Here is a 24,096-nt window from a genome sequence, read left to right as displayed (position 1 = left end):
TATCTATGTATATATTATGTGTTTATATATAATGTATATAAAAACTTATACATATATTAAGCAATACAATATACAGTTATCGCTCTGCGACACAACTTTCTGCCATCTTACTTTTTGGCTTGAGGAAGGCTTGGTCTCAAATTACCAAATGGTCCTAATTAATACTAAAAAAGTCTGCAGTAACATTCCCAATGTATTCATCCTTAGAATATACTTCTTTAAATGTCCTTACTACAGAGGCAGTAAATCTGTACAGTAGTGAATATCGTGCCATTCATCTGGGATAGGACACCAACTTAATTAAATAAATACAAGAACGTGATTTAAAGATATAATGTAAAGGAAAAAGCCCAAATGCTGTCAGTTAAACAGTTTAACCTAAGGATGTTTTCGAAGTTATCTTTTTCTGTTTATATTTTGTATTTCAACAATGGGAAATATAGTAAATGTGCAAAATCCATTAAGCATTTAATGGCCAATATAAACTAGAACTAGGGCTGGAAAGCTCTAGCATAACTATTATTCAAACATACGCATCCTATCAAAATAATCATTAAAATAACGACCTAAATCCAAGAGAAGTAAACAGACTTAATTCCCCTTAAGGTCAGTTTCTTTCTGTTGATTTGGAGAGAGCACACAGCAGATCAAAATTAAAGAAAGTAAAAGTGCACAACAGTTATTCTGACACCCACAGCAGTGAGGTGTGGGATGCTCTCAGAGACGTAAAACGCACTTGTAATATAAAATCTAACAAAGCAAGAGCACTGTTACTTGTCTAACCACGACTCATAAAACAACCCTCATGAACTCACACCTGCCTAAAGACAGTTCTGCATTTAATACTAATATTTAAATGACAACAAAGAAGATACATTGGACCCCCTTCTATTGAAGTTTGCCCACAGCTACAAATTTTTAGCTCTCAATCTTTATGGCATGTTTACATGTGCTTAGTAAAATTATGCTGGCAGCTTCAACGGAACTGCTTGGGTTAGTAAAACTTAGGATATACATAACTGTTTTCATTGTTGGAGATATATTGTCTCTTTGAGCCAAAGCGTACACATAAAGCACAGAAGATAGAAGCCGAGATCAAGGAATATGAACTGACTAGAAGAATAAGGAGTTTTGCACTGTGTGCTTTCAGCACTATTTAATCCCAGTTTTCAATGGATCAAATGGATTTGGCAAGCAAGATCCAGGTTTCAAAATCCTGTTGTGGAGGCAGTCTCTGAGGAAACAGACTAACCTCACAAATCACCAGAGAGTGCAACGCTAAACACCAGAGCTAACTGAACCCAGTGTGATGGCCACAGGGTAAGCTGCAGCTGGGAGTTTTATTTCAGTCTCTGCCAGGGCCGTGCTTCGCATGTGATAGACCTCCCAGAGATGAACTCCATTTTTCACTCCAAACTAAACTTGACTCCAAAACATAGCATCACCTATTCATGCAGTAATAAATTCATAAAATAATGGAGGTTGGCAAGGAGTTCATCTGCTCCAATCCCCTGTTCAAAGCAGGACCAGCACAGATCCCACCTTACTGCACTTAGACCCTACCATATTACCATAATGACAGAGTATGTGTTTTGTATTTCCCTGCAATCGCTATTCTATACCCTTTAAGTTACAGAATTAACTGCCCATCTCTTTGTGTTAGATATAAGCACATTGCTTTACTGCTTTTAGATTTTTAATCCAGAGGATGGAAAACTTCCCTGACCTTCTTATTCTAACCATGCTATATTAACAGATTAAATTGTAATTGTCACCATCTCACCATGTGTTTCAGAACAACAGCCTATGAGTTTGCAGACCTTTAAAAATAATTTATTGCACTTTTGTATGTAGGTTGCCCTGTTTATTTTCAATTTAATTTATTGAAAAGGGACACCATAGGGTCAGAGAGTCTGACACAATGGAGATGGTGACTGAATTTCATGCTGGTTAGCTCAGGTGGCTCCCTGCTCTCTGCACTTGATTGTGCAGATCCTGGTTTTATGTACTAAACTTTCTCTACTCATTGTGTAAGGATCCTCAGCACCAAAGCGAAGAGCCATGTGCCAGTAGGTTATAGCACTACTGTGCTTAAGTATGCTTCACTGCCCTCATCTTGGGTGACCCAAAAGAATAGACTTTCACCCTCCTAGATGATGGTATGATGACATCAAACAGACCGAAACTGAAGCTTAGCAAGGACTGTAAGGGGCAAAACCTACTGAAACAGCAAGAGCTGTGGTGGGTTTCTTGTTACCAGAGATTTTATAAACAAGAAATGTTATTTTCTCCACATGATAAATTCTGTTTTCACCAGGGAGCACTTAGAGAAGTCTGTGTTTCTCGGTAGGCTAGGATAAGTGAACATAATGGTCCTTGTCCTTTCTTGGTCACAAATAAGTGATTAACATTCAGGGACATGGGCAACTGGAAACACAGAATATGAAGACAGGAGAAATACAATATTTACACCACTGATCAGTTACGGACATGAATTCTGCCCTCCCTGTTTCTAAAATCTTGCATTTTCCGAGTTGGTTAGGAACCCAGTCAATAGAGCTACACAGTCATGGATCTACCAGCCTGGTTCTCATCATTAATGGGCAATACTGGGGTACAGCAGCGCATCATGTCTGCGCCCTCCAGCTGAGCAGAGGAATCCAGTCAGTAGCACAGTGGCCATGGAAGTCTACGTATCTTGCAGAGAAGGCAGTATTTGTCTCAAGGGAGACAAAGTTTGTTGGAATACTAATTTCTACAGCTTCATATTATAATCTATGAAAAGAACTAATTTTCTTAATTGTTCTATTCATGTCCCCTTTATGAAGTGAGAGTAAGAAATCCAATAAGGAAAGCAGGTATTTCCTCTATAATTGAAACTACATTAAAAACCTGAAATATTTCAGTTTTCTTAGAACATCAAAACTTCTTTGTGTGTCAAAATCCTTGGAACAACTGACACCATCCCTCTTTAATCCCGAACATCATTCTTTGAAAGAAAATATTTTATTTGAAAGATATCTCACTGCAGATTTTATTAAGGAGTATCAGATTTGACATTTTAGAAGTTAATACTTTTACAAGTGACACCTCCAGTTCTTAAAATTATAGAAGATTATAAAAGAGTGTCTCTCCACTTTTCAGCATGTTTATCTTGCCTATTTGACACTATTTTATGTTTGGTTAGCTTCTCTAATCTGATTATAGTTCTGTTTGTGTAAGATCATGATTTGGCAGAATTGCTAACTTTTCCACAGAGAACCTTTCCATTAAAAAGCAGGTCTTTTCATTCAAAACATTAAACACATCAATAAACAATAAATTCTCAATTTAAAAGTATTTATATACACAGCATGAGCCAAAACATATTCAACCCGATTTTTCAGTACTGACCAAGTAACTGTCAGTGACCTCTTCAGTTACTCCCTCTCCTTTTCCTCTGCAAATGTTATTCTTCCTACTGCACAAAAGAAGACCCTCTTATTTCCTTAATCTCCTCCAAAAAGAGCGTGTGTGTGTGCAATTAACTGTCCTCACCTACACCATGAAAATGCTGCTTTACCCACCCCAGTGACTCCCCTTCTATCCACTTCGGAAAGAACAGAAGATACAGCTTTAGGCAAAGGTAGAACACACTAAACTGAGATCACTTAAAGACACATGACAAGCTCTTCCTGCTAGTTTTCAAGAATATTTTCCTTCCTAATTCAGTAGGTCCTTACATGGAAACTCAGAGCTCTAAAGATAAAGCTTTCTGGTTTTTGTCATTTGGCAATGAAGCATTTGTCTAAGTTGTGAAGACTGGCAAATTTCACTTTTGTAAACATTGTAATATGACAAACAGTATGTCTTCACATAATTTATGTATACTACTTCTCAGCCAGAAGCTATTATTGTGTAGACTACCAAATCATCAAGAAAAAAGCTCCTTGACTACTTCAACTTGAAAATGCTTGTATCAACTAATTCACAACATAAACATAATGTCTCCAGGAATTAGAAAGCTTAAAGCAATAAAACAGGGCAGTGCACTTACCAGGGAACTTCACAGCTTGACAGTAAATGACAAGATCTGATAGCTCTGGGGCTATCTGTCTACTTTCCTTCTTATTTTGTGGAAGATAGAATTCTTCACCCAGCTCCATGTCATAAACCTAAGTGGCAGTTCCAGGAAGACATAATAATAAAATTATCAAATGCAAAAGTACTCGTGCATATCTTACTTATGTCCATACACTCCTTTATCTCATTCTTCCCATATGGTTTGCTGTCTTCACCTAACAAATCTCTGTGTGCAGATTTATGCACCAATAGCTATTACTGACACTGTGCTATTGTGAAAAGGCATCAATCAGAGTCAGTTCTACAAACTTTTAGACAAAAAACATCCATATTCAGGAGAAACTATGATTTACTAAACAGCAATATGCTAGTTCAGTTGTCAGATGAATAAAAGGTAATGTGACTGATATCAAAGTGCAGTATTTTGAAGTTTAAATTTAGATACACAAAGATGTTGAAGATTCAGATGAAATCTTCAGTTCCATTGATGCTAATGGAAATTAGACATCTAAATAAACATCTGGATCTACCTTCAATGAAGTCTTTCATTGCAAGCAATGACAGTTAAAATTTTCAGCCAAACAGCCTGTATACGAAACAATCTCCAAGGACTTTTCTTGTACAGAATGTCGAGCATTTTTGTACTTAGCCTATTTTCTCTGTTATAGTTCCATGTTTTGTACTATTTGTCTTCATTAAAGCACATTTGTCAGCTGACATCTCAGTTACCTAAACTGCTCAAATGCTTTTGAAGCTGATTACATATCAAAGTGCGGCTGAGAATAAAGGGGGAAAAAGCAGAACTACCTTTCCTTTATTATTGTAAGTAGCACAATCAGCCTTCTTTATTCGTTTGGCAGTCTCTTCGTTATATTCAAACTGCAGTTTATCACTTGATAATTTATTCTCAGGTCGGTCTTCAAGAATGTTATCTAAAAATTAATGGGTTTTTAATAAACATAAAGCCAAACAATTTCAATTGGAAATTTAATCTGAATTAACAATATTTGTGCATAATTCTGTGACACTTATCTGAATAACCAATGCATTTACTGATAAAAGCATTCTCTTTTAGCAGTAACTTTCTATTTTAAAAAATTATTGCTCAGCTTTGGTTAATATATTGCACTTCTTTTAAAGCCCATCGTTTTGTGCTCAGGAGATGCTTAAAATAATATCATCTAATGAATTAAGCTTGCCATCTGAAAACAACCAATACTCCTGAAAAAGAAAAAACTACTCAAGTCCAAACACAATTAACCACATCAAACATGTACATGTCTTTGTGCAGCTTTCCTCTCTTTACATTCATCATGGACAAATATTTTTCAAACCTATAGAAATTCCTCTTCAAAGCTACATATTTATCAGAGAATAATACACCTAATAACTCGGTCTTTCTGGACCAGAACATTGTAACTGTCACAAAAGGAATGGTTTTATTTCACTCCTGATATTCCCAATGCTTTGATCGTATTCTATTTATACACAACCAGTGTGGCACATGCAGCTTTCTAGCATTTCCTGACCAGTTAACAATGCCATATAAAAATATCTGATTGCTGAAGTAGAATCTATATATGCACACTGTCACATTTAGCAGGCTGGAGGTGCAGTGCTGATTTCACGCAGTTAAAATGCTCAACCAAATGGCCTTTACCTTCATGGCTGTTAGGAGCAGGAGAAGCATTAAGGACATCAGCTACAGGGAAATGGAGTCAAAGAGGGAATAAGAGTAAAGGAAATTAAGATTTATAGCCGGAGAAATGAAAATTAAGTGTCAGTCATACAACTATTAGTCTTATGCAAACCTAGTGTATCAGTAAGGAAAACAAAACTGAAAATCCTTTAGACAGAACGTTATTAAGATTAGTTTTGCCAAAATATCAACATAGTTAAAGATCACAAAGAATCATTGTAATAAAGCAAGAAACCATGCCATAGATTCCTTCATTTATTGGAAGGTGTTAATGTTTCTTGCTAGCTTCAGAGTTCTCAAACCTTCTCTTAAATAGAATATTGCTCAAACATCACTCGCTGCAGTCAGATTGCAATATTTTCCTGTCAAGTCTGTTATTAAGGAGCTACATTTTTCACAGCAATTTACATCTACACTATCTCCACCCTGTCCCACACAAGGAGTATTCTGAAGTAACCAGTTAGGCCAATCTTCCAGCAAAATGCAACTGAAGACAGCACCAAACCCGAACTCATACATTTTCGTATTAGCATAAATAATACTGCTATCCCTCAAGCAGTGTCAGGTCTTGAACTGCAATCATTAACTTTGTGACTATTTTTAAATCATTAAACATAGAAGCAAGTAATGCAAATAAGAGACCAACTGGAAAGCCCTGCTTGAGCTTTACAACTTCTCTGAACACAGTACCTAGAATTTAAATGGGCACCCATTAGACTTAAAGGTTCAATGAGTGAAGTACTTTACAGTTTACCTAGGAGAACATGCTAAAATGCTTCAGACCAATGATCCACCTAGCTCAGAATTCTCTTTCTGATGGTGGCAATGGCAGATGTGCTTAAAGAGAGCATTCAGCCCCTGGTCATGGTCCACTTCCCTAGTACCACCCCAATATTCACAGCTGCTGAATATTAGAGATGTTGCATCATACATTTCTACTTATAACATCTGCTTATAAAACTGTCCACGAATTTGTCCAATCCTAAAAAATCTGCCAATACTGTTTGCCTCCACAGTTTCCCATGGCAGCAAATTCCAGAAGTTTACCAGTATCTGAACAAAGAAACACTTTATTTTACTTGTTTTAGACTGATCTTCCATACTAAGCACCTCCTAAATCTAATGTGTAATAGTTCTGTATTCCTGTTATTCACCACTTCACGATTTAGTAAACCTGCTTCAAATTTGCCCCTCAGTCCTCTTCTCTACCAGCTGGAGAATTCCAGCTTTTTCAGGCACATGCAAGGCCTCCACCACACTCTCTTTACTTTTTTGACCGGCCTTCTCTCTAACTTTTGTAACTCCACTATATCCTTCTTGAGATCTGGAGACAAGAACTGGATACAGAACTCTGACTGTGGCACATTAAGGTTTTATACAGAAGCAAAAAATGTTTTGTTTTCAAAAGGTTCCTGATGACCCTCACCTTTTGGCTGTCACTTCACACCAAGCTGAGGATTTCAGAGAACCTTCAATAATTCCATGATCTCCCAATTGATACCACTATTGTTGAGCTTACAATCATATAAGCAAGGTTTAAGTAGTCTGCCCTAAATGTATTACCTTATGTTTATCTATACTGAAACACATCTGTATCTGTTTGGTCCCCATGGTCAGTTTTGTGACTCATTTATGGGGTTTAACAATGGTGTAGCATTAAACTACCCGGAGAGCTTCATCACTGCTGTATCACTGGGTAAACACAATACACTGTGATCTACTTTGATATATTCTCTGAAAATTACCAATTACAAATAACAAGTAACCTACTTAGATGTTCTCAGCTCGTTCAATCCATGCATAGGGGTTTTGACAAATGCCCTCTGACAAGAATTGAGAGGATTAAATGTTTCTGACTCCAGCTATTTGCTCTACCAGAATCTACCAGAGCCACAGCCAGAGAAGTAAAAAAAAGCCACATGACTTCAGCTCAGCTGCCTCAGTGTGACACATTCACCCATCTGTCTGTAGTTGAATCAAACGTGTCTGACTGAACCAGAGAGCTACGGACGTAGAGAAAGTTACCAATTGTAGGACTTTATATGACCTCTGGCATCATTATATTCAATCCATAAACTTCCCCTAAAGGGGGATTTATGCTAAACTGCCGGCTCCTGAAGGCTAGGATAGCTGATGTGTAGACAGCACAGGAACTTACAAGGCAACTACTCATGCTTTGCCATTTTTTCATTGAGCAGCTATCACTTTATTTGAGCCATCTTTATTGAACAAGCCAGGGACTCAGTGGCTTCTCTACCTTTACACCTGAAGGGAACAGCTGATGATGAAAGTGTAACTAAAATAGGTACTTCAGAGGTGTCTGGGATTTGACAGTAACCAAGAAGGACTTTGGAGAATCTGCATCTTAGGTCAATTTAATGGCAGTCATGCAGATACCACGGCTAAGCCAGTTGTGGAGCATGAGCTTTCAGGTGTCTGAACTCCTTAGGAAAGACAATACAGACAAATGTAGATAGAGTACGCTATGAACACAATCATTTTGACATAATATAAAGAGTATAAAATATAATTCACACAGACTATGATTTAGCATACTCTGCATAGTTAAAATATCTAATGGTTGGAGTTAAATGTCACACTCAAGTCCTCTACATAACTGAATTATTTTCATGGTATTACAGACTACTGCACCGAAGTGCTACCAAGGACATTTAGTACACCTTCCTCTCACAAGCTAAGACCAGCTTACCAACATAATTCCTCAACTAGAATATTTATATGTCTTACTGCTACAGTTCTAACAACACTGCAATAAACAAACAAACAAAAATATTGTTACCATCAGAGAGAGATTCATAGTCATAGTCATATTCATCCTCTTCATCTTCTTCCTCTTCATTGGTAGGTGTAGGGTTGCTAGCACCATTGCTAGCCTGCGCTTGCATATGTGCCAGCTGGTGAGCCTACAGTCACAGAACCACTGATTACATTATTGTTATTTTTAAAAAGCAAATGAGTTTTCATCACTGCACCTTGTTTTATTTACATGAAAGCACTGAATAGATATAACAAGAAATAAGTAAGATTGTTAAGATCAAACTAAAATAGCATTTTAAGAGCTTGAACATAAAGAAAACTTGTATTGGTAGAAAGCCACTCAGGAAGATATGAAACCTGATTAATTATGGGAAAATGTCCACTCTGCCCATTATTCAGAACAAGACTGCCTTTTTCCAGTCTAAAGTATTTTGTTCTGGAAACAGTTTAAAACTTTTTGAAAACATGAAGAATGTCCATATACTGATACAATCAGTATTATTTACTTATTCCAATACAAGAATTCAATTATAATTCAATTGTGTTTACATTTTGGGTAGAAGCAGTTAGTTTACAAGGATTCATAGAATCATAGAATAGTTTGGGTTGGAAGGGACCTCAAAGATCATCCAGTTCCAACTCCCCTGCTATAGGCAGGGACACCTCCCACTAGACCAGTCTGCTCAAGGCCCCATCCAACCTGGCCTTGAATGCTTCCAGGCATGGGGCATCCACAGCGTCCTTGGGCCACCAGTGCCAGTGCTTCACCACCCTCATCATGAAGAATTTCTTCCTTATGTCTAATCTAAACGTTCCCCCTTCCAATTTCAAGCCATTCCCCCTCATCCTATCACTACATGCCCTTGTAAAAAGTCTCTCCCCAGCTCTCCTGTAGCCCCCTTCAGGTACTGGAAGGCCCCTATAAGGTCTCCTTGCAGCCTTCTCTTCTCCAGGCTGAACAATTCCAGCCCTCTCAGCCTGTCCTCATAGGTGCTCCAGCCCTCTAATTGCTCAATCTAATTGCTGGTTAACTCTACACACCGTTAAACTGAAGCCACCAGAGATGCAGCCCTAATTTTTAGAAACCAAAAAGTTTTCATACGGGTATAAACATTACTTGAATAACAGAGTGTCCCCTGAAAGGGAGTAAGAGAGTATTTGCTTTGCTTGAATATGAAAAAAGAAAGAAACCAGAATTCCACTTAAGTTCATACTGTATATATATGCACATACTCAATGCATATCGTTATTTCTCAACAAATATGAACAGCAAATGTTATAGCCTCAGAACGAAACTTCATTTATGTTTATCACATGGAGCATGTGGTGCTAATCATAATAACCTGACATATAATAAATCTAAAATACACTAAAATTTTGTTATGTTTTGTCTATGCTTTATTATGTCTTGTCTACTTATTTGAAAGTGTTTCAATCCACTGTGAGTCTTCCAAGCATGAATATACATTAGACTATTCTCCTGTATATATTGGAATGGCAAACACTTCAAACACAAATGAATTATTTCTAACAAAAGTTAAGTCTCACTACTTGCTCTTAAGGAAGGAAGGACTTCACCTTTTGTTTCAATATATCCACTGGTGTTTGATGGGCTTTGAGCTTCTTGTTTTTAAGCAGGATTTTTCTTTTCAGTTGGCCAGGTGAAGGAAGCATGGGATCATCAGAAAAGTCACTCTCAAATAGAAACTTTGTTACCAGCTTATCTCCAAATACATTCTGAAATATTGAAAACACATCACACATTACTGAAAATCCCAAGGCATATTCTTAGAATAATTTACCACAACCTATGGCCTACCTTGAAAATTTCAGCCATCTTGCGTTGCTGAGGCAATGAACAGTGGTTTTCTATTGATATGATAATTGGCATGTCAGAGGTGATGAACGCATTGCGATCAATAGCTTCAACTACCTCCTGTGAGAGAAAGAGGTCATTGAAAGAACATGTGATTATTCTGCATTCTGTTAACTTACTGTTAGTTGAAAGGAGAGAAAGCAAGGTACATGTTTTCCCCTCCAAGAAGAAAGAAACCACAATTTGCTCTCAAAACAAGATCCTACAGATGAACCCAGCACAACAGATCTTACAGATGAACCCAGTTACAACACAACTGGTAACAGCTGCTTATGTTTACAGTAAAAAGACAGAAAATTTCAGTTGCATACGCTACAAAAAATAATTTGAAAAGCATAGTGTTTACAGTTGCGTAGTTCACATCTGACATTGTACATAGTTCACACTCTATTAGGATTTACCCCACTAGAATTTGTACTCTAGTAGGCAAATATTTTTCTTCGTTACAGAAAAGGTTACCAACTTTCTTCTCATTTTTTTGTTTCTTTATATAAATAACAGCATACCTTAAAAGAGATCTTAGTAGTAAGAGTGTGGCCATGATAAATTATAGGCATCCCATCATCGCCATCCCAGCAGTCTAATTCTACACTTCTGCAGCCTTGTAAAAGAACCTACAATATAATCGAACAGTCTAAGCATGTATGAGCCGTAGCTGCATCCAAACAAAGGAGAAGACAGAGTGTGCAGATAAATAAAAGTGCCCAGTAATTCAGCAAAAGTGCTGGAATGAGCAAATCTCTGTAGAATAAACAGCTAACAGAAGCTACAGGCCCCAGCTAACTACATTCCCTAGTAAGAGAAAGAGTGGGAAAATTAAGAAAGCAGTTATGTGCTTAGGAGACATACCATAAAGCTTTGAAATCCATAGTATCTTAAAGGACACATGGAATCTGTTTGCAGAAAGTGGTTCTTAATATATTGCTCACTGTTCTCAGGGAGAGAAACATTTCTGTATTTCTACCTGTCAAAGCAGCTATAAAGCAAGATGGCAATTTATTCCAGGTTGCTATCATAACAGCTTATGGGCACAGTATCTGCTGTTTGCTGATTCTTTTTGTTGTTAAGTTTTTAAAATAGAAGAAGGTCTGAAAATAATCTCTTATGAACAACCTCCATGAGGATGGTTTGAATGAATATGCGTAAGGCTATCTTACATAATGATATTTTTTATATTTAATGATATAATGAAGGATCCATTCACCCATCCATCCATCCATCCATCCATCCATCCATCCATCCATCCATCCATCCTTTATTTATTAATTTACTTATTTTAGAAAGCTCTGATTGGTAGAAGAAAGCGAAGAGGAAGGATGGAGGGAAAGATAAGCTAACCCATTTGTTGGCAGCCCAGCTTATTATCGGTATCAATGTTTAGCATGCCTATCATTGAAAGAGTTGTCTGTATTGCAATTAAATATTTCACTCAAAACAAAGATCTTTACAATCAAAATAATTTCCTGGGGAAAAAAATGAACAAAGAAAAAATACTTTTCCTGTTCAAAACCTGAGTAACTAGGTTTCAGGCAATTGTGTCCAAAGCTGGCACATCACCACTTCTGTGACAGCCAGACACGCTGAGCCAAAAGAAATTGCCCCTTCTATTCTGGTGACAACCATTTGAGGGTAAGAAGAAGCTTTTCTACATCGTGCAAATTCTGAAGCCAGCTGAGCTCTATCTCACTTTCCCCAATACAATGCTCACATCACGCCGTGCATTGCTACTACTGGAACCTTCTTTGCAATTGCATTATTCAAGGCAATCATGTTATCCATGCTTTCCTAACGCAGCCTCACCCCTCCGTCTTATAATGACAGGCAAAAGCAGCACGTGGGACACCAAATGAACCTTTCTGAATGGTGAGTTGTTAACATTTACAGTCATAAAAACACAGCTTGCAGGAAGTTCGATGCTTTCTCTAGCATTTGGTAAATACACAGACACACAAGTATCTATATATACAGACAAGCACAGAACGAAAAAAACCTAGGGAGTAATCACTCTTTTCCTGTTCACCAGCAACCAGGCATAAAGTATAAAAAACTGTAGAATATTACTAGAAATAATTTTTTTAGAAGTTATAGTTCCATTTGAAATTTGTCTTTGCAGTGCAATGTACAGTATTTGAGCAGTGTTTTTGACATCTGAATGAACTAGAATATTAGATCAGTCTTTCCTGTGGGAAAGTCTAAATTTAGTAGGTTGGGTCAGACCGACTGGTGTCTAAATGCTATGAATCTCAAACTAAAACCATTTTTTTGTCTTAGAAAAGACATTTGAGCACAACTGTGCTTACAGGCAACTTTCCCACACATCATGTTTTCCAACGTTTTCAAGCAGAGGCTTAGGATATTTAGATTTGCAAAGCAAAAAGGTCATATTTCTGTGACTTGCCAGTTAAACAAACAAGTTCTTGTTTAAAACAACACAATTCTGCATACCTGGCTGTACAGCTCTACTGAGGATTCCCCTTTAAGCTGATGTCCAGTAAGGTAAGTATTGTGGGAAGATTCTATGTAGTAATATGACAGTGGAAAGTTCAAGTCTTCAGCATTCTCTTGGGACTCATCATTTTTGGAGGCAAAGTTGTCTTTATCCATCAAAAATCTAGAATATGCAAGGAAATTTTATGCTGTGCTGAGTATTTGACTGTCATACAAAATCAATACATTGGTGTCATATATATCGAGATATGTATATGTATATACATAAAAAATAATTACCTTGCAAAGCCTTCAAAAGACAGCAGTCCCTGCTGGCACATATTCACACTGGGTTCAAACTTCTATCAAGACAAAGAAATTGAAGAGATATATAATGACAATTCTTAGAAAGACGGCTTTTTCATAGTGTAGTGTATTTTCCAAATGTAGTCTGCCCATCGACCTAACCAGCTAGTATGTAAAGCCAGTCGGTTTTTTTGGATAAAGCAATTAAGTGCATGCAATATGCTCATGCTTGTTTTACAAATCACTAATCAAGCACACTAAACTCATAACTGCAAATCACAGAAACATTCACGTTGGAAAGGATGTTGGGAGGTCATTTAATCCAACCTCCAGTTCAAAGCGGAGTTAGCACTTAAGATGAAATTAAAAAGGTTCTATAATCAGGCATCCTTCTCCTATCTACGCTGCTAAAACACAACAGACCACTACCTAAAATTAAAGAGATATGGTATGCTAACTTAATGTTTCCATAGAATTTCTGTCTTTTAAAATCTGCAGTTTTATATTAGAAGTTGGATTGTTGAAGTACAGAGTTTTTAGCTTTTGTTAAGTGCTCAGCAGGGAGTTAATTGAGAAGCATATTTATCATGCAAATTTGGATGAATTAAAAATTTTCTCCATACTTTCTAATCACTTCAGCCATTGTATATAAGGAAATATAATGTCCATGTTTGCTCTGGATTTTTTTTTATAATAAAATAAAAACAGTCCAAAATTAAGACAGTATTAAATTTTAAATTCAAGTAAACCATAGTGACAACATCAGTGTGAAAGTGATATCCACACAGATACATTATTCTGATTACAAGGTGGACAATGCTAGTGGGGAAAACAGAAGTAACAAGAGTTCAAGTAAAAGGAACTTCAAGATATTTGTACTACAGACCTGGATTATACTGAGGATTTCATCATAGGTGCAGTGTTCTCCTTGGCAATTCACTAGGAAATCATTTAGCTGCTGGATTCCCACTCCAAATATTCCCAGTGATGTGCTTTCCACCCCAGTACCATTGGTTACGATACTGGCAGCAGCAATGGCATCAGATATTTGCCTCTGGTTGTCTGATAGTTGCTGCTTGCTCTTAATGAACAAACCAAGGTCTGAAACATTCCTAGTCAACAAATCTTAAAAGAAAAAACAGGAAATATAAACTATATGAGTATGTGTATAATATATCAAATGATATATTATCAAATATAATATAATAAATAATACACATAAATATCTGCCTGAATCTTTTAGCACTGACATAGTAAATTAGAACAAAACCACCTTGCTTCTATTCACTAATAGAAGAAAGAGTATTATGCATGTATGAAAATAGTGGGATTGGACTATAAATATTCAAATGCCATAACCTTTAAGATGGATTTACACCACCCTCACAAATTCACCCAGGACCTTCCTGCTTCCTCTTACTACCATATAAAGCTTCAGAGCCTTTCCCTCACTGTGTACAACTCCATACCCTTGCTATGAGATCACCATTTTATCTTCTTCCAGTCCCACATGACAATGTACGGTACTGCACCCTCCCCACAAGCTGCTTGGTAGGAAGACTCTTTTCTTTAAATGTGGACAAAGCTCCAGACTTAGAGCATGGCAACTGTTATTTAGCCCTTCTAGAGCTCCTGCAAAAAGATACAGATCCCTGTGTTGGACTCAGCCACTCAGCAACAAGTATTATGCCTCTGCTATATCTGTTACAGAAATATCTGGATAATGTAAACCAGGAATACTTCTCCTCCCCTTCACTTATGAACAAAGAATCTGTCTTAAATCCTGCTAACTAGGCATTAGTGGAGGTTCAGCAGCAATCCTTTACTTAAACTTTTAATTCATAGTTCTTTATGAGACTGCCACACTTTTTCTTAAGGCAAATAACTGAAGCTGCTCAGCAGTCTAAACAGCTGTATTTTTCTCTTTAACAAACCTAAATCAGGCTGGAATCCACTGCTATTTTCATCAATCTTCAAATTAGTATAAAGTGGAGCAGGATCTAAACCAGATCGATTGCAAGGCACAGCATAGATATCGAAAAGGTCTTTCAGATCCTTGCGGCTACGGACACTGTGAAAAGAGTTGAAAAGTTAAATTTTTGCTCTTTTATAAAATTGGATGAATGAGATCAGTAAAAAAATAAAAATATATTTTACCTGAAAGATTTGAAGAGCTCTACAAATTCCACGAAAGTCATGCTACTATCAGACACCATGAAGTTCTGAAAACCCTTCATTCCTCCTTTAACACGGCCATGCCAGCTGCTGCTGCTCCATGTGCTAAATCAGGAAAAAGACTGCTATAGCTTGGTAACATTAAATTTCTACTTATTGAATATTACACATTACTGCCTTAACACTTTATTTCTGCTCTCCTTGAGGCATTTATTACCAATATCTGGAAGAAGCAAATAAACCAGTATCTTACAAGATGCGTAACAACAGTTTGTACCTTCTTATTTGACAGCAGCTATTCTTTTCCCTCAAGACAAATGCAGATTTTGCTAGAATTAATAATGTTTATGCATGCTATTTAAAACACTTCCATGCGCAAAAAGGTCTGCAGACGGCACAAATGAAAGTGTTCTCATTTTCCTTTTAAAGAAAACAATGCCAGTGTTGTTTTAGCAGAGACTGCATACAACGTTCATTGAAGATTTGCTAAGGGAAAAATAAAATGGATGTAGAATTCCTTAAACCTCTGTGTTATCAAAACAAAATAGTGATATTCTGACTAGATACGCAAGGAAAACAAATATTTTCCTTATGCACCTGGAGTTTCTTATATCTGGGAACATTAAAGGTACAGATTTTAAGAAGCATAACCCTTGCTCTTGCCTGGCACTCGGCCTTCACTGTTTCTGAGTCCATGGGTTTCCTGGATACTTCCCAAGAACAGTTGGGATTATCATCAGACACCTCAAAGACAGATCAAGCTACAGTCCCCCTCTTCTTTCAGGCTTGGAATGGAGGCCATTTCCTTCTAAAAATGAGGCTCTAATGATTTCCTCCTTTCAGCTTTGTGGGCAGAAGGAAGGAAAGCAGACTGGAATTTCTCAAGAGCAGAGACAGAAACTGATCACAGAAACAACTAGCTGTTAGGTGCTAATTATTTTAGTTGACTTGAGTAATGTCAAGTCCAGACAATTTCTTTATAACTGCAATCAATAACCTAAGTTGTGCAGGTGAACAAAGTTTATGAAGCAGAAGCAGTACATTTCCAAAAGCCACATCCCAAAATCTTTAGGCTACAGGATTTACACTAATAAGTGTAGCTAGGCACCAACCTGAACTATCCCTCGAGTAGTACGACCAAGTCCTTGCTGAATTTCATATACTAATTTGCAATGACAGGCTGAGCTCTTGAGCCCCTTCCTGGGTCTAAACATCAATAAAAACACACTGCAGAAATGGGATCTGCCAGCACCAGCATCCTGAAAAGGGAGGGATCTAAGCAGCAAGCATAAATATCAAGAACCACTTAACTTAAACTATAAATAAATCCAGAAGTTGCAGCATTGGTTTCAAAATATCAGACTAGGTGACTGTCTAAGAGACTTTATTGCTCTATAATGTTAAGCTCTATGAAGCCATTAATCTATGAATTCTGCCATCAGATTCAGTCCAACTAGTTCCAATAGCTGTGATGGAAAAACAGGACCAGCTTGTTGTCCAGTGTTCCTAAAGACATCTGCATTCCCCTGCTGCAAGCAGGCAACTTTTTACACAAATACGCTAAATCAGATTCTTCAATTCACTCCTCATCTGGAATAGATGCATGTAATTGAAAACAAAGGTATCTTCCACAATTGTTCCTGGGTAGTAAGTGCAGGTTGTTTAACAAAAGCCATCCCTACCCCCAGAAAACCCCACTAACACCAACGACCAAGACTGTAATTAGCAGCAGTCTGGATCATACCTGTATACAGCTAATAACTGAGTCAATTTACTCTCTCTTCACAAAAAAAAAGCCCCCATCTCAAAATTTTCATGTCCTGTTATCTGTTTCCCAGTGGTTTTAACACACTTTCCTCTGCTTCCTCCACCTTACAAGTGGCACCAGATTTCCAAAGAACTTGGAAATCTGCTGGATGCACATCTGTTTTGAAAGAGTGACAGAAGACAGCTGCAGCCTATCTGCGTTTGGAAACTATCTTGGCATCTGAATTGTATGAGGATTTATACTCAATGTAAGTTATCTGTAAGGAGGTCAGGAGTATCAAGATTGAGAGTCATATATGTAAAACACGCATCTTTTATTCTGTACCTACAAGAATTACTATTATTTAAAACTTACAACAAAGATATCTAGGTCTTCCTCTTTAAAAATTGCTATAATTATATTTTTTTTTTTTCACTTTAAGAAATTTTATTTTATTTAGTGTTTCTCACTTGGCAGATCTAATTTCCTGGTCAAGTGTAAGGAGCCCAGTTACAACATCATTGTCCCAAAGACTGCTGAAAGCTGTTGCCAAGCTGCTACACAGGAAGCCACTGAAACCACAAAGTCAGCAGAACAACACTTTGCAGAAGATCAACAGTGGGGGAGCCATGTGATCATGGAAGACACCGGGTAGCAATGCGCAAGTGCAGGTGGGCAAAGATGTGCAGTACATGTGCTACATGACAACCTGAACTGAGGGGAAGGTATAAAAGGAAACAAAAAAAGCCTGTACTTAACGTCTGCCCACCACCAACTCTTCATGGGACCTCTGAGACACTAACCCTTGAAGTTGCCACGGACCTAGGGTGGTGACTATTTTTGCACTCCTACACCAAACCCTTGCTTAATTTTCCACCTTTGTTCCTCTCTTTCCTGTCACCATTGCCTTTATCTCACTCTTCACCTGTTACCTTTATGCAATAAAGAAAGATTCTGATGCACGGCATTAGACCTTGGTTTTATTTTTTCTTGGGCCTGGGGGATTCCAAACAAAACCCTCCCGGCTTCAGTCCAGGACCTTACATCAGGTGAAGATAATGTACATATCACATGTCAATAGAAAGAGAAAATGAACTAGAAACCTCTCTTGCTTACCTCCTCCCAGCTGCTACACTGCAGCTAACAATCATTTGTCACCAGCTCAGCTTTCTGTTCTGCCAAGGCTGCTGCACAGCCTGGTGGGATGCTCTGCTCCCCGCTCTCGTAAGCTCTGGGTTTTTTGGGGGATCATGCACTCACCTAACCTGCACAAACAGCTCATGCCCAACACTGCCTCCCAACTATGAGGCCTTGTCAGTCAGCCTTGTCCAATCTAAATCCGGATGTTAATCTGAACTAATAAACTGCAGGCTTTAATCTGTGCAGAGCCATACATATGGGTATAAGCACTCCCAATGCATCCTGTATTTCCATGGTTACTTAATCATCTGGGTCATTCCAACTTTCTGTTACTTTGGAAAATGGAATACTTCATTTTCTCTTCACTTAGAATGCTGCTGACGAAACTGGTTGGGTATAACCAACTACATAACTTGATTTTTATGAGGCTGCAGAATTAACAACAAGAATGGAGCAAAAAGAAACAAAAGATGTCTGTGTTCAGCTTGTATGGATTTCCAAACGTGCTTTGTTTTTGTATCACCACTGCTAAGACCAGCAACTTCCAGGAATAATATTGCGATCCTCGCAGTCTATAGGTCCACAGCTTGTGGACCTCTGCCACAGCCTGCTCCCCCGTCAGTTATATCTGTATTGCTAAAGGCATCCATCCTGCTGCTTTTTCTGAGAGGGGCAAAAAGGCTTAAGTTCACATTGCTCTGCACAGCCCAGGAATTTGCTCAGGTCTGGTTTGGCCCTCCATGGTGCTCGCCTGTCTCTAAGACATCATTTTCATTTTTGGTGTGTGTTCTGTCTGAAGTGACCAAAATAAGCTGTGGCACATGTTATTACCTGAGAAACTGCCATTTATTTAATGTAACACAAAGTAATACACCTGAAGGTATAACCCTTGCTGGGAGTGTGTCCTATAAGACACTATATTGCAGATAGTTTGAGACTGAGTAAACTGCCCATCTGTACTATCGAATTACAGAAGTCTCCAGAGCAAATATTCCCAGAACTACACTCAAATTACGTCTTGGAGGTAACCAAGTGATCTACTCTAGAAGAGATGCCAGGAGTGAATTAGTACACATATAAGGTGGATGATGACAGGATCCACATCAAAGCAGAGACAACTATTTGATACCTTACACTTACTGATCACAGTTCAGGCACTACGGATATTTCTCTCAGCACGTGAAGTGCCCATATGCATGAAAACTGGCAAGCATAATTCAGACTTACCAAGGGTCCAAAGGGTAAATACCAAGAATAAAACTCTCTTGAGTGCTTTAAGTTTCTCAACAGCTCATGAAAACTGGGTCTAGATAACGGATAAAACATGCAATTCTGTTCTGAGCAAGACTTCCATACAGCTGTACTCTGAGCAAATTCTAGTAAAAAGCGTTGTATCAAGTTGGGGAGAGCTCTACAAGCAAGACTGTGGAGTTTCCAGGTAACTTTGCCAGGGAAAACCTGTCATAACTCAGGGAGGCCCACAGTGCTAAGCTGTGCGGACATCTGTACAAAATCCCGGAACTGAGAGGATTTAAAGGAACACTAGATGTCCTCCCCCTAGGAATGTGAGTTCTCCATTAAGCCTTTTAATCTCATTTAGAGAACAATAATTAATTTGACATAAAAGCAAAAAGCAGATTTGCAAAACAGAGAAGCATTTTCCACAGGTAGTAAAGCAGTATTTTTTCAGTTTAATGAAAAAGAAAGCTGTAACAATGTTTAAAAAAAAAATTTAAAAAAAGTCTTACAGGTATAAATCCTAGTCTGGCATGTTCATCCCATAGTTGTGAAGAAAGAGTAAGAAGTGAAGTACACAGCAAGAGTCTCAGAAAGCAGCATTAAAAGGAGAAGCAATCTACCAGAGATTTCCACATGGGCTCTACTCACTTCTGTTGCCAAACCCAACCATTTTAAGCGTAAACAAATAATCCCTAAGAAATACACAACATAATCCATTATACAAGACACATCTCCTCAGAAATATGTTTTGTTAGTAGCAGTAATCTCTTCCATTGTTTACCATTGCTGTCCTGGAAACCCCAAGATTCAACCTCATAACCATCCCTCAGTATTCGCTCTCTTAAAAGGCACCAGAAGATCTCTGTTAAGAGTGTCTTCTTCTATGACACAAAGCACCATCCACATCCCTGATATATTATCGTTGTTATATTATTACAACTACTACCACCACCACCATTGCTATTTATAGAAATAATACAATGGTGCACTAACTCACTGCACAACCACAGCATAACCTTTTGCACTGCCTGAGTAACACAAAAAGGATTAATTGAATGTTCAAGGAGGAGAGGCCCATGAGAGAAAGATTTCAAATGCGTTCCTTCAATTCCTGAGATAGTACTGCCATCATCATCAGGAACCTCAAGAAAAGTTAATAATCCCCCAGGTAGAAATGATTTATGCTGAGAAACCTCAGAACTTCACACCCCCGTAACATTTTGGTTGATTTTCATTATACAGAAGACATCTATATTTTTTCGAGAAGACCTGGAGAAAGAGTTAAACTCCTTATTAGTGCAGTTTTGGAACAGCATTCCAATCTGCTTCTGTAACACACAAGCATGCCGCTCCAGGACTTGCAAAAAAGCTATCCTCAGATTCATGGTATTTCAGCTTAAACATCCTATGTTGTTCTTCAATGTGTCTGTCAAAAGGCTAATGACATTGCTGGCACTGTTTTTGTCAGATTTCATCAGCTTGGCACAAAACCTACATTTGATGATAATTAAGTACCAGTAACTTCTTTTCTTTTTAATCAAAGCATTGATTTTGTCCTTACCTAGACTGACTCTTGTTTGAAGACATTACAGGAGAGGAGACTGGTCTGGCTGGTGAAGATGATGTAGCTCCTAAATTAGGAGATCCAGATGCTGTCAGAGAGTGAGCTCTTCTTGATGGCAGGTTGTTAGATGGAGAAGCATTAATAATAATATTTTGATCTATGGAGAAAAAAAAAAGTTTGCAGCATAATTACAACATCTGGCCAAACAAAAATGCTTTTGTCCAAGAGTTCTGTATCATAAATAAGACATTAAATGGATTCCAGATTTGTCCCAAGATAGTCAAGAAATACATTCTGAACAACACTTATATACCTGTTTAATCTGGATGGAAAGGAAGTGCTACTGAAACTAAATGAAAGAACAATCATGACCAACTAGAGAAATTAATTTAAAAGCTTATAGCATTTGTAGTTTCCACTGCTACTGAAGTTCTATTTCATAAATACATTTTTTAACACTATAAAAAATGTCTATATAAAAATACTTGGAACAAAACCTCGAGGGATTTTTAAGTACTAGAGCAATATATCTACCCGGTTCTTCATGTTCATCAATATCTTGAGGATCTGAACCACTTCTATTACGATATTCCTTATTGCTTTTTGTCTTTCGAGTTGCCATTTCATCATCAGTGGCCTCTCCGCTTTCACCCTAGAAATATTGAGCACCATAATAAACATCACCAGAACACTACCATTCTCATTTTTTACCAGTTCAATCTGTAACACAATCATGAGATAAAACAGCTATTCCTTATGAAACAGATTTCTGTAAGGCTGATACCAGTAAAAAAGAGACAATGTAAACACGATGAAGTGTGGGACCATTAGGTGTTACCTCAGTTTGACATCACACAGAAGATGACAATGATTGCGCCTCTCTAAAGTGGTGCAGCTGGTTTTATACTACTCCGCTGGTGCACAGGAGCCCTAGAGAAGACGGATTTTGTCATTTGAGGATCTCCCCTCCCTGCTCACTATAATATGTGGATAGCATAGGGCTGCTAGTCCCTGTGTTCTTCTCTTTCTTGGCTATTGCTGAAAGTGGTTGAGTCCAGGAAAAAAGAGGAGACTGACAGATGGAGTCCAAGTGCTCCTGTCACCTACATAAGATAGAACTGTGTGCTAACCTGAGGTGGAATAACTGGTGACGTTTCTGGGAATGTGAAAACAAAAAGAAGCAAGGAAACTGACACCAGCCCCCAAACGTCACTTTGCATGTTAATATTTTTATTATTACCAAGATTTTACCTTTATACTGTGGTAGCACCTAAAGGTCTCAACAAGATTCTGTCCCCTTCTGGTAGCACCAGTGCCCATATGTTCTGAGAATGCTTCAAACATGAAAAAAGAAACCCAAACTCTTGGAAAACAATAAGCCCCAAACCTAAAACTGCAATAAACAGTTCTAAAATTATCATCTAACTTCTTTTCTCTAGTACAGAATCCAGTTAGCTACACAACAACTGTAGGAAGTCAACAAATCAGCCAAATAAACAACAATATATGTGAATAACAAAATATTCTACCCTCATGAGTACTTTCTTCTTTTTCTTAGCTGTGCTTATTCCCAGAGTGTTGTTTCTCTGCACACTAGGTTTCTCCGTGCTTTTGGTGAGAGTTCCCGTGCTTGTGTTCCTTGCACTCCATCGTCTGCCACCAAACAGTTCAATAGCTTGAGCCAAGGTTGGGCCTTCAAACCTTCCATCCTCCTACAAAAATCATCAGTGTTAAAACAAGGAGGACAAGAAGACACATTTTCTTAAGCAATAATACAGATATTTCTAAGGAACCCATGAAAGACAAAACATCAAGAAGAGTCAATTTTTAATTATTCCATGGATACCAAAGGGCTATTTAGTTTGCTTTTGGCCGTAACCGTCATCACTTGGTATTTCGGCACCCTTTTCGAGAACAGTCATTGCTTTTCTTTATAAAATATTTATTCCAAAACTCCAAACATGAACAATGTGATGATTAAAAAAAAAAGTTTGACAAAACATTATATGAACAATCAGATCTTATTAAATTAAACTGTGTTACAAAGTTGGAGATTTGTTGCTCAACTTTAATCTTAGCTTACTTGTAATAGAAATTCATTGCATTACATTAAGTTGTTGACATCTCTGAACTTTTCTTATACAAAATCACCACATCTTTTACCTGGTAAAGGCTGACATACTGTTTCCGTAGCCACTGTAGTCTTTGATCAGGAAATCTCCTCATTTTTCTTACAGCTTTAGTCAATTCCAGCAATCCATCATACAGCATTCTGGCAGTATATTTTGGAGCAACAAAGTGCAGCAACTTATTATCAGTAGTATGAAGTCCATAAAGTAGCGTTATACCATTTTCTTCAAGGGACATATTACAAAGTTTATTTTGAACACACACAGTGTGCATATCAAGGCCAGAGTGTCCCATATATACAGCCTTGGCTGAAAACAAGTCCAAAAAACCTTCCACCAGTCCAGTATTACCAAGAAACTGGTATTTACCAAGCTCAGCAGTATTACCCAGCACACTCAGTTTTGCCTTAGCATTTGCAGGACAAACCGTTGTGGGTTTTGTCCAAGTCAAAGTACTATTGTCAGGTTGAAGTTGAAGAAAGCAACGTGCTGAAAGATGTGTCTCTTGGTCGTAATGAATGACAGTTGCCCCTTGTTGCATGAACTGATGGACATCAGCCCTGATAGATAACACGTACCAGGGTATGAGTTCTATACCATGGCAGAAAGCCTTTTGCTGCTCTTCTGTTGAATTTGTGTCCCATTCCTTCAACTGCTCAAATATATCACTTTCAGAATCCGAAAGATCTCCAATTATAAATCTGTATGTGAAAAAAAAATGAGACACATATTTAGTGATACATGCGCTGATTTATGCTATGTTTGATGAATATTTTTTCTGCTGTATAATTTGGATGTACAGGAACATAGAACATAGAGCAGAAAGGAAGCAGTCTATGAGGTTCCTGGAGTGCGTGGAAGACAACTTCCTTGCACAGCTGGTGAATGAACCAACAAGGGAGGGTGCCCTCCTGGACCTGCTGTTTGTGAACAGAGAAGGCCTTGTGGGGGATG

The 24,096-nt window shown here is 37.9% G+C and overlaps 1 protein-coding gene across 3 annotated transcripts in view; it reads right to left on the bottom strand.

Moving 5' to 3' along the window:
* PLCE1 (phospholipase C epsilon 1) overlaps positions 1 to 24,096 on the bottom strand; it is a 153,993-nt gene that overhangs the window by 14,272 nt on the left and 115,625 nt on the right. For all 3 annotated transcript variants that reach the window (XM_069864034.1, XM_069864033.1, XM_069864035.1), the window contains 15 exons: positions 23,177 to 23,843; positions 22,543 to 22,725; positions 21,548 to 21,665; positions 21,011 to 21,170; positions 15,306 to 15,428; positions 15,083 to 15,219; positions 14,035 to 14,273; positions 13,143 to 13,204; positions 12,861 to 13,026; positions 10,922 to 11,029; positions 10,359 to 10,475; positions 10,118 to 10,276; positions 8,562 to 8,685; positions 4,870 to 4,994; positions 4,037 to 4,154 (listed from right to left, as the gene is read on the bottom strand). In XM_069864034.1, coding sequence (XP_069720135.1) covers positions 4,037 to 4,154; positions 4,870 to 4,994; positions 8,562 to 8,685; positions 10,118 to 10,276; positions 10,359 to 10,475; positions 10,922 to 11,029; positions 12,861 to 13,026; positions 13,143 to 13,204; positions 14,035 to 14,273; positions 15,083 to 15,219; positions 15,306 to 15,428; positions 21,011 to 21,170; positions 21,548 to 21,665; positions 22,543 to 22,725; positions 23,177 to 23,843 — 2,606 coding nt within the window. The remainder of the gene's footprint in view (positions 1 to 4,036; positions 4,155 to 4,869; positions 4,995 to 8,561; positions 8,686 to 10,117; positions 10,277 to 10,358; positions 10,476 to 10,921; positions 11,030 to 12,860; positions 13,027 to 13,142; positions 13,205 to 14,034; positions 14,274 to 15,082; positions 15,220 to 15,305; positions 15,429 to 21,010; positions 21,171 to 21,547; positions 21,666 to 22,542; positions 22,726 to 23,176; positions 23,844 to 24,096) is intronic.

Source organism: Phaenicophaeus curvirostris, chromosome 9, assembly GCF_032191515.1.
Source record: "Phaenicophaeus curvirostris isolate KB17595 chromosome 9, BPBGC_Pcur_1.0, whole genome shotgun sequence".
Classification (NCBI taxonomy): Eukaryota; Metazoa; Chordata; class Aves; order Cuculiformes; family Cuculidae; genus Phaenicophaeus; species Phaenicophaeus curvirostris.
The sequence above is the reverse complement of the archived record's forward strand: the minus strand, read 5'-3'. Positions and strand labels throughout refer to the sequence as shown.